General features: G+C 36.1%; 1 protein-coding gene across 1 annotated transcript in view; it reads right to left on the minus strand.

Annotated features, from left to right (window-relative positions):
- The window catches only part of OCA2 (OCA2 melanosomal transmembrane protein), a 179,163-nt gene that overhangs the window by 107,656 nt on the left and 58,235 nt on the right, over positions 1-13,272 (minus strand). Inside the window, exons 7-9 of the mRNA XM_005516514.3 lie at positions 10,462-10,619; positions 9,882-9,964; positions 9,390-9,543 (exon numbers count right to left, since the gene is read on the minus strand). Coding sequence (XP_005516571.2) covers positions 9,390-9,543; positions 9,882-9,964; positions 10,462-10,619 — 395 coding nt within the window. The remainder of the gene's footprint in view (positions 1-9,389; positions 9,544-9,881; positions 9,965-10,461; positions 10,620-13,272) is intronic.

The raw sequence follows: 13,272 nt of genomic DNA on the forward strand, positions 1-13,272 counted from the left end.
AAAAACTATACAGGATTATTATCTTAAATAGAAAGTGATTAAAAGTATTATATGGTGTCCAAGATAATGCCTGTGTTAGTTCACTTTTAGCCCTATGATACATGTGCTGGTTTTTGCTGGGGTAAAGCTAATTTTTTTCACAGGAAATGGTAGAGGGCTTTGTGTTTTGTGTTGAACATAGGGTGGATAATGGAGAAATGTTTTTGGTATTGCTGAGCGGGGCTTATGCAGAGCCAAGGCCTTTTCTGCTTTTCCTGCTCCCATGCTGATGAACAGACTGTGGGTGCATGGGAGATTGTGAAGCAGGACAGTTTACCCCAGCAGACCAAAGAGATAGTGCAGACTATATGACATCATGATCAGTATGTAAAGTGGGGGGAAGAAAGAGGAAGAGGGGGATGTTTGGAGTGATGGTTCTTGTCTTCCCAAGTCACTGTTCTGTATGATGAAGCCCTGCTCTCCTGGAGATGACTGAACACCTGCCTGCCCATAGGAAGGAGTGAAGTAATTCCTTGTTTTTCTTTGCTTGCATGTGCAGCTTTTACATTCTTTATTAAACTGTCTTTATCTCAATCCATGAGCTTTCTAGCTTTTATCCTTTTGATTTTTTCTCTGATCCCTCTGGTGGGGGACTGAACAAGTGGCTTCCTGGCGCTTGGCTGCTGGCTGGGCTTAAAGCACAGCAGCACATTAACTAGAACAAGCCAAGAAATACAAGGTAAGGATATCTTATGACTCTTGTCTAGGACAGGCAGCCCTGAAATCCTATGATTAAGTAACTGCATTAAGCTGATATAAAATCTTTCTATACATAAAAAATCTTTCTATACACAGAAAAATGCAGAGAGAGAATCAGGGGGAGAGATACACAAAGAGACTAAAGAGAAATCAAATTAATTTCTGTGAATAAATTACCAGATTAATTCATTCACCTCTTCTGTATTGAAAATATACAGGTTGATTCTAGATTCTGCAGAGGTATTTGTTACTCCATAGCTCTGTCAAAGGTTTTGAATGAGCAATGTGCACAATTTGCAATCTTTTCAGAGTCTATGAGTTTTCTTCCTCAGCTATATCACTGCTTGCTGTTTGTAGAGAAATAAAGCTTCCTGCTGATATGGAACATTGGATTAAGCAGTTCAAAGTGGCCCTTGAATGATGCAAAGACAAACATACCCTTGATGCATGAGATGAAACAAACTATTGGATTTTCATGCCTTGGAAACTTGAGGAAAAAGCAAAGCTGGAGAAAAGAACATAGTACAAGGAAGGAAGGAGGGAAGTTTCATTTGTACAGGTGATGGACAGAGGACCCAGAAGAGGGTTTAATCCTATGTGATGAGGGTTGAAATGACTGCTGAGTTAAGTCTTGTTTTGAAATAACCTCTCACCTCAGAATATTAAGGTAAAGAGGGATAAAAAAGGTATAACATCATAGCTAATATTTCTATCAGATTCATACAAAAGAGAGATGTCTGCCATATTTATATCACTACAGTCATAAATGGATGTTTTCCAGACTCTACATGTTGGAATAGTTCTGATGCTAAGAAAATCAGTTTTATATATCTCCAGAAAACTCCAGAAGGTAGTATCCAGTAACGTCTGATAGCTTGATAGCCCCTCAAATTTTAAAAGCAAATCTGTACTTGGTATGAATTTTGGGATTTTGTCTTGCTATAGAAGTGAATGGACACATAGGAAAATGAACAAACTCATATTCTGTAAATCAGGGCCTTGAGTCCAGTCTCAATAATGGAAAGGTGAGCCCTGCAGAAAGAGAGGATGGTGATAATTTTTATGTGCCAAGGCACTCATTCCTGTAATATTTTAGCAACATAAAACATATTCTATATGACTTAAATAAAGAGATCTGTCTATGAGCCAGTAAAGAACCCAGAAGAAAATAAACCAAAGTGCTTCTGTGGGACAACATGATCAAAACCATTGTTTACCAACAGGCTGGCCTAGGAACAAGCTTTCAGTCTTGTAAGAGCCAATCCAGTTCTCCAGCACCTACCTCAGCAGGCTTTGCTGACTTCATCCAAGCCAGGTACTTTGATATCATTCCCAATGCACACCTTCATTCTTTGTGTCCTAAAGGCATTTGAGAGGGCTGAGAGATCCTCAATTACATTTGCAGTTTCAGAACATTTTCTGAAACTGAAGAAGATGCCACCATTTGTATTTTCCCAGTTATCACAGCATTCCTGAGACAGTAAATTTCTAGTAAACAAATGACATGGACCAAATAATGAAATTTTACTTTCCCTTTCTGAATCTTTGTCAGCCCTCTTGAAATAGTAGATTTATACAATCGTACAGAAATACAGCTGTGCACTATGAACAACAGTAGAGCAAGCTGCAGTACTTGCATTACCTTTACAGGGAACTTTCTGCTCTAGCTAGCAGTTCCTCTGAGAGTCTTTCATCCCTGACATCGCCTGTCTTTTTTCACTCCACTTTTCTTCTCTGAATCTTTTCCCACTTAAAGTCACGTTATCTCCCTTCAAGCCTGCCCTCTACACTTTCAGTTTTTTCTTTCACTGTTGCCCTTGCTCTTGCTGAAGGAAGACACTGTCTGAGGCCCCAGAAAGAACTGAGTGGTTCTCATCCCTGTTTGTGTGCATTAGAAGTGTACGTGCGTTCTAACAGCTTGTTAAAATTTTAAGACTGCATGGCTCTCTGCCCCTCTGGTTGCCGTAGGCAGGGTAGAAGCTGAACGGCAGCATTCAATTAAGCTAATTTAATGTTCTATTCCCACTCTCAAACAGAAAGGAAACACACCAACCCACAAAATACATAGTATGCAAGGCAGGGCAAAACATTTGTTTTGCTGGTCTTTCACAAATTGAACAAAATACAGTTCAAAATTAGGTTTAAAAGGCACAGAAAATAGCAAACGGCCATTTGGAAATTAGTTTTTGCATTTAGTGTCGAAAATATGGCTCGTATTATTTAAAAAAACAGCATTCTGTGAAAAGAGGAGCCTGACAGCACCTTTTAAAGCAGACAAGCCTATCTAGTCCTTAGAATAGCGAGCAGCACCACCCAGTGGCAATTTTTTTCCTATTTCATTCTTAATTAAAGACAGTTTACATGTTGCTGAAGTACCATAGCGCCCAAAAGAAGGTATTTTTCTTTAAAACACACATATTCAGAGCACAGCCTGACTTCTAGCAAGATAGATCTAACGATTAGGCTGGCAATAGTCAGTGTAAAATCAATATTCATATTGGATTAATAATACAAAATTGTAATTATAACATATCAAGCTGTGATCCAGCTGAGGATTTTGCTTGCTATTATATTGCATTTTTGTTTTAATTGAAACTCATCCCTTCCTCGTCTTGCAGAATTTTGCTTCCTTTGAGCTTCCTTTCCTTTGCTGTAGTTAGGGCAGGTAAAAAATAACTAGTTTATCTTACTGGTTCTGGCTCTGTCCTTTTAGAGCCTCCTCGTTGGCAGTGGCTCTACTCTACACAAAGCAGTAGAAATCCTGGCATCCCAGGGGTACTGATAAAATCCTTCTCATAAGGAACAACACGCAATGCTCCTGCACAGCAGATTGAAAGTAATTTTGAGCTTCTCAAAATGCACTGAGATCAAATTACACAGAGGTCACAGCCTTCTCCTAAATCAGGGAATGGCATTAGGGAATGACAGTAAAGGTTGATTGTCTGTACTGCTTAACTGGTAGCTCAGTAACAGGCTGTTCTCTCTGGGAGAGAACACTTGTTGAATATTTCACTCTGGGAGACAGGACAGACAGATCTGTCCCATGTCTGGATCTCCTTGTTCAACCCAATCATCCAGCATCTACCTCCGCAAGTTTTACTGCACACCCCCAGTTTATGTCCTAAAACCAGTACTCCTGGGGATGACAAGAGTGCCCTCATCATAGTGCACAATTTCAGAGGGAGGGGGGGAAGAAGATTTTGAATGGTAAAGGTGCTTTAGAGTTATATGGACTCCAAACAAGATCCAAATCCATTTGTTGCCCAGGGCAGATGAGGCTACTGCTCCGGAGGAAGTTCAATTTTTATTTAAGGTAAGTTTTACTACTGGATTTTATGTTTATGTTTAATTACCCTGATTTAGGTTTCATACAACCCTCAGAGTCCCAGTATTTAAAACTTCTGGGTTCTTTTACTCCCTACCACCCCCAAACAGTGTGACAGACTCTTATTAAGGAGGGTAGAAGGTTTGTTCTTATAATCTGTTCTAATTTTCTAGCAAACCCTACAGCACTGTTTTAATTCCTCTTCACTATCCTTTTCATCCTAAAACAAATGAAATCCATAGCATCAGGAATATATTCATATATTCTCTCTAACAAAGGCCAGGGAGTGCATCAGCTACTATTTCCTTTTTTACTCAGTCTTTTCCAATAACTGCTATGGATTTTTTTCAGTTCCTTTGCTACCAATCTTTCGGGAGGACATTTGTGGAGGTGGGAACATTCTAATCCACACTCTTCTTAGTTTATATCTAAAGACAGATCAATACAAGAATAGATGGGAAGTGAGAAGCTGATCACTTCTGTGATAAGTCACGCTTTCTGTTACTTTCCTTATCAGAAAAAAAATCTCCCTTAAGATTAGCCCATTTCTATCACTTAATGTTATGCTTCATAATAGCCAATGACTATTTCCTCTCTTTTCCTATTCCCTCTCTAAAGCATAATTTTTGATAAAAAATCTGGACTGTGTGTAGTACTGAGTGTAGACTGCAGTAATAACACCTTATTCCAGTTGTAAAAATGTTTCCTTCTGGGAAACACTGTTTCAAACAGCCTACAATGACACAAAAAATGGTCAGACTAAAACCATATAAAAGTTTTGTCCTCTGGAGCTAATTTCTGCTGGTTAGATGCTATTAAAAATCACTTTTATATGAGTTAAAGAAATTAAGTTTAAGGGGTGTTTATTCATAATTTAAGTTAGTTAATAATAGAAAAGTAATATGGAGAGAAACTGACACAATCCATTTCCATTAAAGTAATGAAAATTGTGATTATGAGCACATACTTCATGTTAGTAAGAAACTAGAGCTTTTAAGGCCAGACCCTGCACTTTCAAGAATTTGTATTTTAAAAAGCAATACAGACACGTAAATGTCATTCAAGATCTCAGATCATTAAAATGCCATTTAAAGATCCTGGCAAGATCTTTCTTAGTGCTAATTACAAGACAGGGTATGAAGCTAAATAATATCACTTGTGATAAGTCCTATGAAGGCTCTCACCTACCAGAACTTCTGATATTTGCTTGTATTACTTTTTTGCTATTTGATGTGCTATTGGTATATCTTATTTCTTCTTTAATTTTTAAAATTAATTTAGTATTATAAATGTTATTTTGCCTTTTCTCCTGATTAAATTTACAAAATAGCTTTTAAAAGGCAATTACTTTCACATTTGCTTCTGCTCATTCAAGTATCATAAACAGCTAACACTGCATTTTAACACACAACATAAAACAAATATATTATTAAGGGAAAGTGTTGGAAAAGGGCACACATTAATTCATTTCAATTAATGAGTTCTATCCTTTAATAATTGATGTCTAGCATTCCTCCTTATATATTTCTAATTAATGCAGCTTCAACAGAGCTGCAAATATGCAGTTAATCATTAAAAATAAGAGTTTTATCAATTCAAAAAACTTTTTTGAACACCAGTAAAATTATTTTCATGATTTTTATTATTTTATTTATTATTTTATTATAATTGTTTATTATTTTAACAGATATTTTAAGACATAGATGGGCAGAGAGATTTCTCTTTAGCATAACCAGTGTAATATCCTGTTTTGTGTAGACAAAAACAGTGACAAGGCGAGAAAGCAAAAGTATCTAACCATATTTATTGGATATCTAACTAATCTGTCTAACTGTTAGCTAAAAATGAGATTTTATCTGCACTGCTTTTCCTTGACCATGCCTGATGACCAGAAATGATACATCATTCAGTTAATGGGCTATCACTTTAGGAAAATGCTTTTCTGGATGAAATTATGGAAATCAAAGAAGGCAAATGATCAAATACACTCAGCTGAAAGAACAAAGAGGTTCGGAGCAGAGGTTTATAAAAATTAAATTTCCTAGCTTTTTTTTTTCCCCAGGTTTTCAGTCAAAAAATCATACACATTTTGAGGATCAAAAATAGAAAAAGCCTGTCTGGAAATACATTGCAAACAGATTTAACACAGCAGCATCAGCTTTGAACTCCATACATCCGCATTTTACACCAGGTGTCCCTGTAGATCACTGCGAAACTACTTGTAACCCGTCCTTACCATGTGTCCACAGTAATCCTGAAGGGTCAGACAGTAGAGCTGAGATAACAAAAGTAAATCTGGCACACTTTTTCTCTCTCTCTCTCTCTCCTCATCTCTCTCTCCTTCTCTCTCCTCATCTCTCTCTCCTTTACTCTCTCTCTCTCTTCCCCTCTCTCCTTCTCTCTCTCTCTCTCTGCCCTCTCTCTTCCTCTCTCTCTCTCAACATGCACTTTTTAAAATTTCCTTTGCAGTTTATGCTTTCAAGAACAGAATTAAATACTTTGTGGCTTTCAACAAGTCTATAAAATAGTATAGATTAGACCAAAGCAAAAGCACCACAGGAAGCCGAATGTTTTTCTCCTTTGAGACAAGGGGAGGGAATAGGAGTCTGAAGTGCTAAGAGGGAACAGACTGATATTTGGTCATATTTATATGACCAAGTAAAGAGAGTTAAAAGAAATATACAAAAATTTCAAGAGGTAGAGTAATGAAATTGTGTAGTAAGAAAATATTCATGTTTGTTGTAAGCCTGAAACTAGAACATTAGAAATTAAAGAGGAAAAGGGGCATCTTCTTTTATCAGAAATGTTTTATATTTTATAAATGCGTAATATGGAATCAGTTTCAAAAGAAACAACACTGAAAATAAATGCCTGAAGAAATGAATTTCAACAGCTTGTTTTCTGAGGAATAGCACATCCTGAGGCCTCCACTGACAAGCTGGGGTGCTTAATTTAGACATTTGATGCTAACATGGAGTCAAACAGCTCAAAGTAGATTTTACCCTGCGTCTTTACAGTGCTAGCAGATTGGAGAAGACAATTGTTTACAGTAAATATACTTCAGTTTCCAGCTGGAACCTCTGACTGGACAATCTTCTCCCACCATTTCATATCCACAGGAAACAGAAGCTCTTGCAGCCTGTTTTGCACAGTCCCTGGTGACTAAGGTAGCAAAGAGCAAGAGGACAAGGACAAGAAAGGATTAGAAGATGAGGACAGTGGGGATGAGGAGGCTGTGGGCAAGATCTATGATTCATGCTGGGGAAAAAAGGGCTGTGCAGGAGAAAAAAGAGGCTCTTGTGATTTGTAACAGATAAAATGTTTCATTTTTCTTCATTTTTAGAGAAAAGATGTAAAAATACAACTCTATAACTTGTTTGGGTGTACACAGTGTCTGAATTAGAAGCTGTATTGTAAAGAATAATTAGTAAAATACAGGAAACTAATACTGACTGATAAAAGATGGGGAGCAGCAACACTAAAAATAAAAATCTACAAGAGATTGCTCCTGCAGTAACACTGATTTCTCCAACAGTGATAACAGCTGAAGGGCTAGAGAGTGCAATGTGTTGAGAAGGCAGGACTTCAGGCACTGAAGTGATAAATACTGAATATGATGAAAGCCAGTATTACATATTCTAACAATACTAACATCCATTTCTTGCAAGAAATCCATGAGGGAGCCATAGAACTTAAAACCTAAGAGTTTAGAATTTGCTCTTGTTGTAGCATTTGACATTCCTATAGACGCTATGGAATAAATGGCTAATATCATGATGCAATACATGGCTTTCCACACTACAAACTTTTAAAAAGTTTACTTATGAGTATTTCTACCTTTGAATTTGCAGAAATAATTTTTCTGCCAACAATAGAAATCTTTCCTTGATATTTTCAGAGAAATAATAATTTAATGAGTGGTTTTAAGGCTTTTTATTAAAAAAATAACAGGAAAATTAATGCTTTTCCCAGGTCTGCTTTTCAGTTTCAAGTCTTTATTTCCTTTTTGACATTAATTTTCCAAAGCAGATTTTCAGGATGCAAACACAAAACCCCCCTTTACATACATTTAAAACCTGATGTTTTTGCAACTGCTAAAAGGTTGCATAGTTTGGGCTAGGGGTTTAGGGGATTTTAGTTTGGTTCCATTTTTTTAAAAAAAGAAGTTGCATTTAAAAGCATTAAGACCATTTTGGTGCTGTGCTGTATGCCTGCACATATTTATAGAAAAAATAGTCCAATCCCCCTCTGCATATATCTCTTTGTCCATTTATAATGTATACAGGGGCATTCTTAGGTTTAGAAGAAATAATCATTGCTGAACAACATAATCTAAATGTCTAAAGCATCTGCTGTGTTGTCTGCATCCATTATTGGTATTTAGTTTATGTAAAGTTCTACATCCTTACCATTTTAATGGGGAAAGGCTGAAAAGCTCAAAATATGCAGTGGATGTGGAAGAAAAATGAGCATGCTGGACTTATATACTGTAGAGTACCTTGTAGACTTGATTTCATTCATTTCTTTGTTTCATACTGATGTAAATTAGGCATGATTTGACTCAGAGCATTGACAGTGTGGATGTTCATATGAATTAAAAATAAATTTTAAAGAAATATTCCTCCCCATCTGCAATTCATTTTAAGATAACAGTAAGTGTTTTCAGTTTAAAGAATTTAGTTTGAGTTTTGTGCTATTTATGATATGTTTTCCATTCTTAGTGTGATGCAATGCATTTTTATTCAATGCCGTACCTCAAGGTTTTGTAATGTTGTTGCATTATATGTTAAAAGTTCCCTGTCCCTTGATTTCGTATTAATTCAGGCTCCATTTCCTCTTCAAATAATAGAGTTAAAGAATGCCTAAAAGTCACTTATTAAAATATATGTTAATTTTAACCTGTTAAAAATATGCTAAGTACATAGTTTGATGCACCTTACAGAAGGCAAATAACCAAATGAGTTTTTTCTTTTACCTTATCTTAAAAAATAATTAACTTCAAATTTTCCACACCTTTCACAATTCTGACCTGTTTTTACTCTCACAAGAAAACTGTAATTATTTTGAAATATGAAAAAACTTATAGAGCCTAATAGAAAAATATACAAGATCACTGTGACATTAAAAGAAATTGGCAAAATCACTAACAATGCAGAACAATTTCCCCGCACGTATCTTATTCATGTCATTAGCAACACTGATGGTGCATGAAGAAGTTATATACACATTTTTAAAAATATATCAAAGCCCAAGACTGAAGCACTTTTCTTGTGCTCCACTTACAACTTAGGGGAAAAAATAAAATCAAAGTACAAAACTGGCTTACTTCCAATATGATCAGCACGTAGACACCTACTAAGATGATGGATGCAACTGTTACTTGTGCCTCTATATTTGCATGAAGGTACTGATGCTTCATGGAGAGAGGAACACTTCCAGACTCCTGCAGGAAAGCTTGAATGTTTATGAAAATGGTGCCTCTGGTGAAAGAAAAAGAAGTTTTGTCTATTCCTGGAATGAAATACTTTTTGTTTTATTTGTACATTAATTTTATATTGAGTACTTAACAATATACTTGCTATATCTTTACAAAAGCAAGCAACTCCTCAAACATTTTCAAACTCTATCCCTCTAGAAAGTATTGTTTAGAAATTAACTCTCAAGTACAATCTAGTCTTCTAAATACTTTTAAAGAGCATCAAGAAGTCATCCTTTCCTGCCCTTCTGAAAAATGCAGTGATAACTATTTTTAAAACATCTTAGTCAAGTCTGTGGAAACTACTCCTTTAATGCATCATTTTTCAGTCTTTCAGCCAACCTGTTTGGTATCTGAAAGGTTCTAGTTGTGATGATCTGCTGATTTCTTCTTGAACTTAAGGGTAGAGACCAGTTGTACACCACCTGCAAGAGAGTCATATTTAGCAGTAGTAGCAAAAGTCAACGACAGTGATATGTCTCTGATACAGGGTTTTATTCTTCTTTTTCTCTCTTCTGTCCATTTTTGAGGTTTTTGTGGTAGATCAGGCATAAAATCAGCCTAAATTAATTCCCCCTGATTATGTTTGTTACAGGTGCTCAGGTTTAATCAAACTAAATCATCCTCATACTTTCACTCAATCAATGAAGTGAGAGACACCTCCAGGATGTCCTCCAGAGGGAGGATGCCAAAACACCTTACATTGAATGTAGAGAAAAAAATCTTAATGCACAGGAATCCCAGAGAAGCCTTGTAAAGACAAAATAAAATGCAACTTTAATTAGAGTAAGTTTTCTAATGCTTAAAATTGAAACACCTTGCAGCAAGAAAAAAGCATGGCCACTTAATCCACACAGTGGTGATGGAAATAAGTGATAAAACAGATGCCAGAAAAAGTGAAAGAGAATTTAAAGACTATCACCTGCTGCTGGCGCCTCCTCCTTGATCCTGTGTCTTCATTCTGGCTGATTTGCACTACGATGTATTCCTCTGTTTGCTCATCAACTACTTGTGCCCCAAATGGGCCTCCTATGTCTAACTTCAACAGAGCAGAATCACGAAAGTCAGTCAGATTCATAGCTGTTAATAAAGTTGTTAAGGTGAAAATTTCCAGTAAAAATGAGTATAGGCTGTACACGTTCCAGGAAAAAAAAAAATAGTCAATTTATATTGAAAAAATATATTTTTCAGCTAAAATGCCTCAGGAATTTTGAAAAGGACAAAACAGATATCTGCTTCCTCACCAAGTAGTACTGTTTTGACTGTTTCCTAATAATAAAAGAGCTTTAAGTTCTGAACAAATATATCTTCCCTAGTGATTTTTGGGATTACCAGTGCTTTCATCTGATGTATCAAAGCTTCAAAATAGCATACAGAAATACACAGACAGAGAGGTAAAGCTCTTTAAATACTGGTACTAAATGAAAGACTACACCATTAGCTCAGCAATTTAAACATCACAAAACTTGTACTGGTGAAAACGATGTAGAAACTGCAGAGGACTTTGCCTGATGATTTGCTTTTTGGTCAAAGTTTTGCTCACAATGTTACAAATATCCAAAAGATATTTTCAACCTCCTCTCAGCTGAAGCACTCACAGACTCTTTCACCCTCAGTTCCCTCATCTACTTCTTTTTTCTTGAGATATCTCTCATGAGGTGTGGTCAAACTATACTCCTAGGCTAATATAATTGATAAAATCAGCCAACCATGATCCACAAATCCATTGGAAGTCTGATTGTATTAGTCCCAATATATCTAGGGCTTTTTAAACCTAGTGTTGTAATAGTCCTCTTCTGGCATGGTTGAAAAATGCATCCTTGTGGCTTGGTGGGGGGTGAAGGGAGGGGACGAGGAAAGCCCAAGCTTTCAAACCCTTCACAGTTTGTTTGTTACTGTAGTAGAGTAACATCATAATTTTTTTCCTCCTATCTGTGTCAGATTGAAAGCTAACACATCACCAACAAAACAAAAAATCAAACAAACAAAAAAACTACTTAGTTTTACACATACATGTTCCATTGAAATCACAAGACTTAATCACATATTTGAATATCTCATGGTTTTAACATCTAATATTTTATTGAGCATACTACAAAGAGAGAGAAAAATGTACCAGATATATACCCACCAAAATAATTTTCCCAAAAAGATGCTTTGTAGCCCACAAATCTCAGAGACTTTGACAGGAAAAGAAAAAACCCAGGGCAGTTAGAGGACTCAGGGCAGTGTTGAGCTCTGTCCTGCTTCCAGTGACCCACAGAAAGATCATCCATACTAAGTCAGTGTCTAATGGGGAAAGATTTGGGAGATTATGAGGTCCTTCTGGATCTAGAAAAGAGCAATCTCTCACAGTAACCGAAAGAAAACCCCTAGATCTAGTACCAGGTGGGCAGCCAATGCACTCAAAGTAATATAGATGTCACCCTGCTTGGCAAGCCGAGCAAACACCACCAGTGACACTCACATGCCATTAATTAAAAATCTAAGCTTCCAAGTATCTATTTTCTTAAAGGAATCACACAGGAAAGGATAAAAAAAGTAATCTCACATGGAACAAATCAGGAGACAAGTCCAGCCAGGAGAATTTGCACACACAGCTCTTAGCAAACATAAACAACAACAGTTCTCCTTCTGAAACTTTCAAATATGATTTGGCATCACAGATTTTCTGAGTCACTAGTTGCTATATAATAGGAGTCTCAATAGGAGCTATAGCTATACCTTTAACTAGAGACATTAATTCAATCTTCTAAAAGGTCTGCTGACCTGAAGTCATTAACCCTATAGTTTGGGACAACTTTTGGTAGTCAGTTTTTTACAAGGAGTGTAGCCACTTATGTCTTGAAAAGCTTCAGGTGCATATAATTATGGCAGCTTCCTTTTAAGGAATACTTTTAAAATAAATCTGTAATTACCTAGATGACACATTCAGGAGCTATTAGAAAGGATGTCTAAAATTAAACCTTGTTTTCAAAAAGAGTGGCTCTTTTCATCTTTTTTTTCCTCTACAGATAAGGATACTTTTCCCTTTCCATTCTGTGCACTTATAAAACCATTATAAAGAGACATAGAAAAAAAAAAAAGAAAAATAAAGGTTCTTCTTTGATTGCAAGTGCAACAGAACATCATTCACCAGCCTGCATTGAGGCTCTCAAATCTCATCAGAGTTATCTTTTTCCAAACAATATTTAGGGACTCTGTCATAATTCCATTGTTAGACTACAGCCTTTATGAAAGGTGGAATCATAATAAACCAGAAGAAAACTTCAGACATGCTTACATGAAAAAAAAAAAGATTTTTTTTTATCAAGCTGCTCTTCAGAATATTTTTGTTCTGCCTTATCTTGGTTTTATATTTCCCTTAAATTGTCAGAATGTGATTTCTTCTAAATTTTAATCATTCAGATATTTACAATTTTGGGAAAACTCTCTTTTTACTTCTAATATTCCCCTTTATTCTGCAATTTAATCATACTTTTCCTTTCCTGAACTTTTTTTTTTTTTGCAATGTGTCCTTCTGTGTTCCCCTTTAAAGCAAAAAAAAATCTTCCTGATGAGAGTTACAGCCAGAGCTGATATTTTTCATTTCACTTCACCTAAACTGCTTCATTTTTATATAGCTCTATTCTTGAAATCATATTATTTCTGTGGAGTAGCCCGTCAAGGGATTTGGGGTTGTTCTTGCTTTGTGAAGCATTACACTGTGGCTGTCTGTATTTACACCTGGCAC

Source organism: Pseudopodoces humilis, chromosome 2, assembly GCF_049639895.1.
Source record: "Pseudopodoces humilis isolate 2021_Gansu_Grassland_sample_001 chromosome 2, ASM4963989v1, whole genome shotgun sequence".
Taxonomy (NCBI): domain Eukaryota; kingdom Metazoa; phylum Chordata; class Aves; order Passeriformes; family Paridae; genus Pseudopodoces; species Pseudopodoces humilis.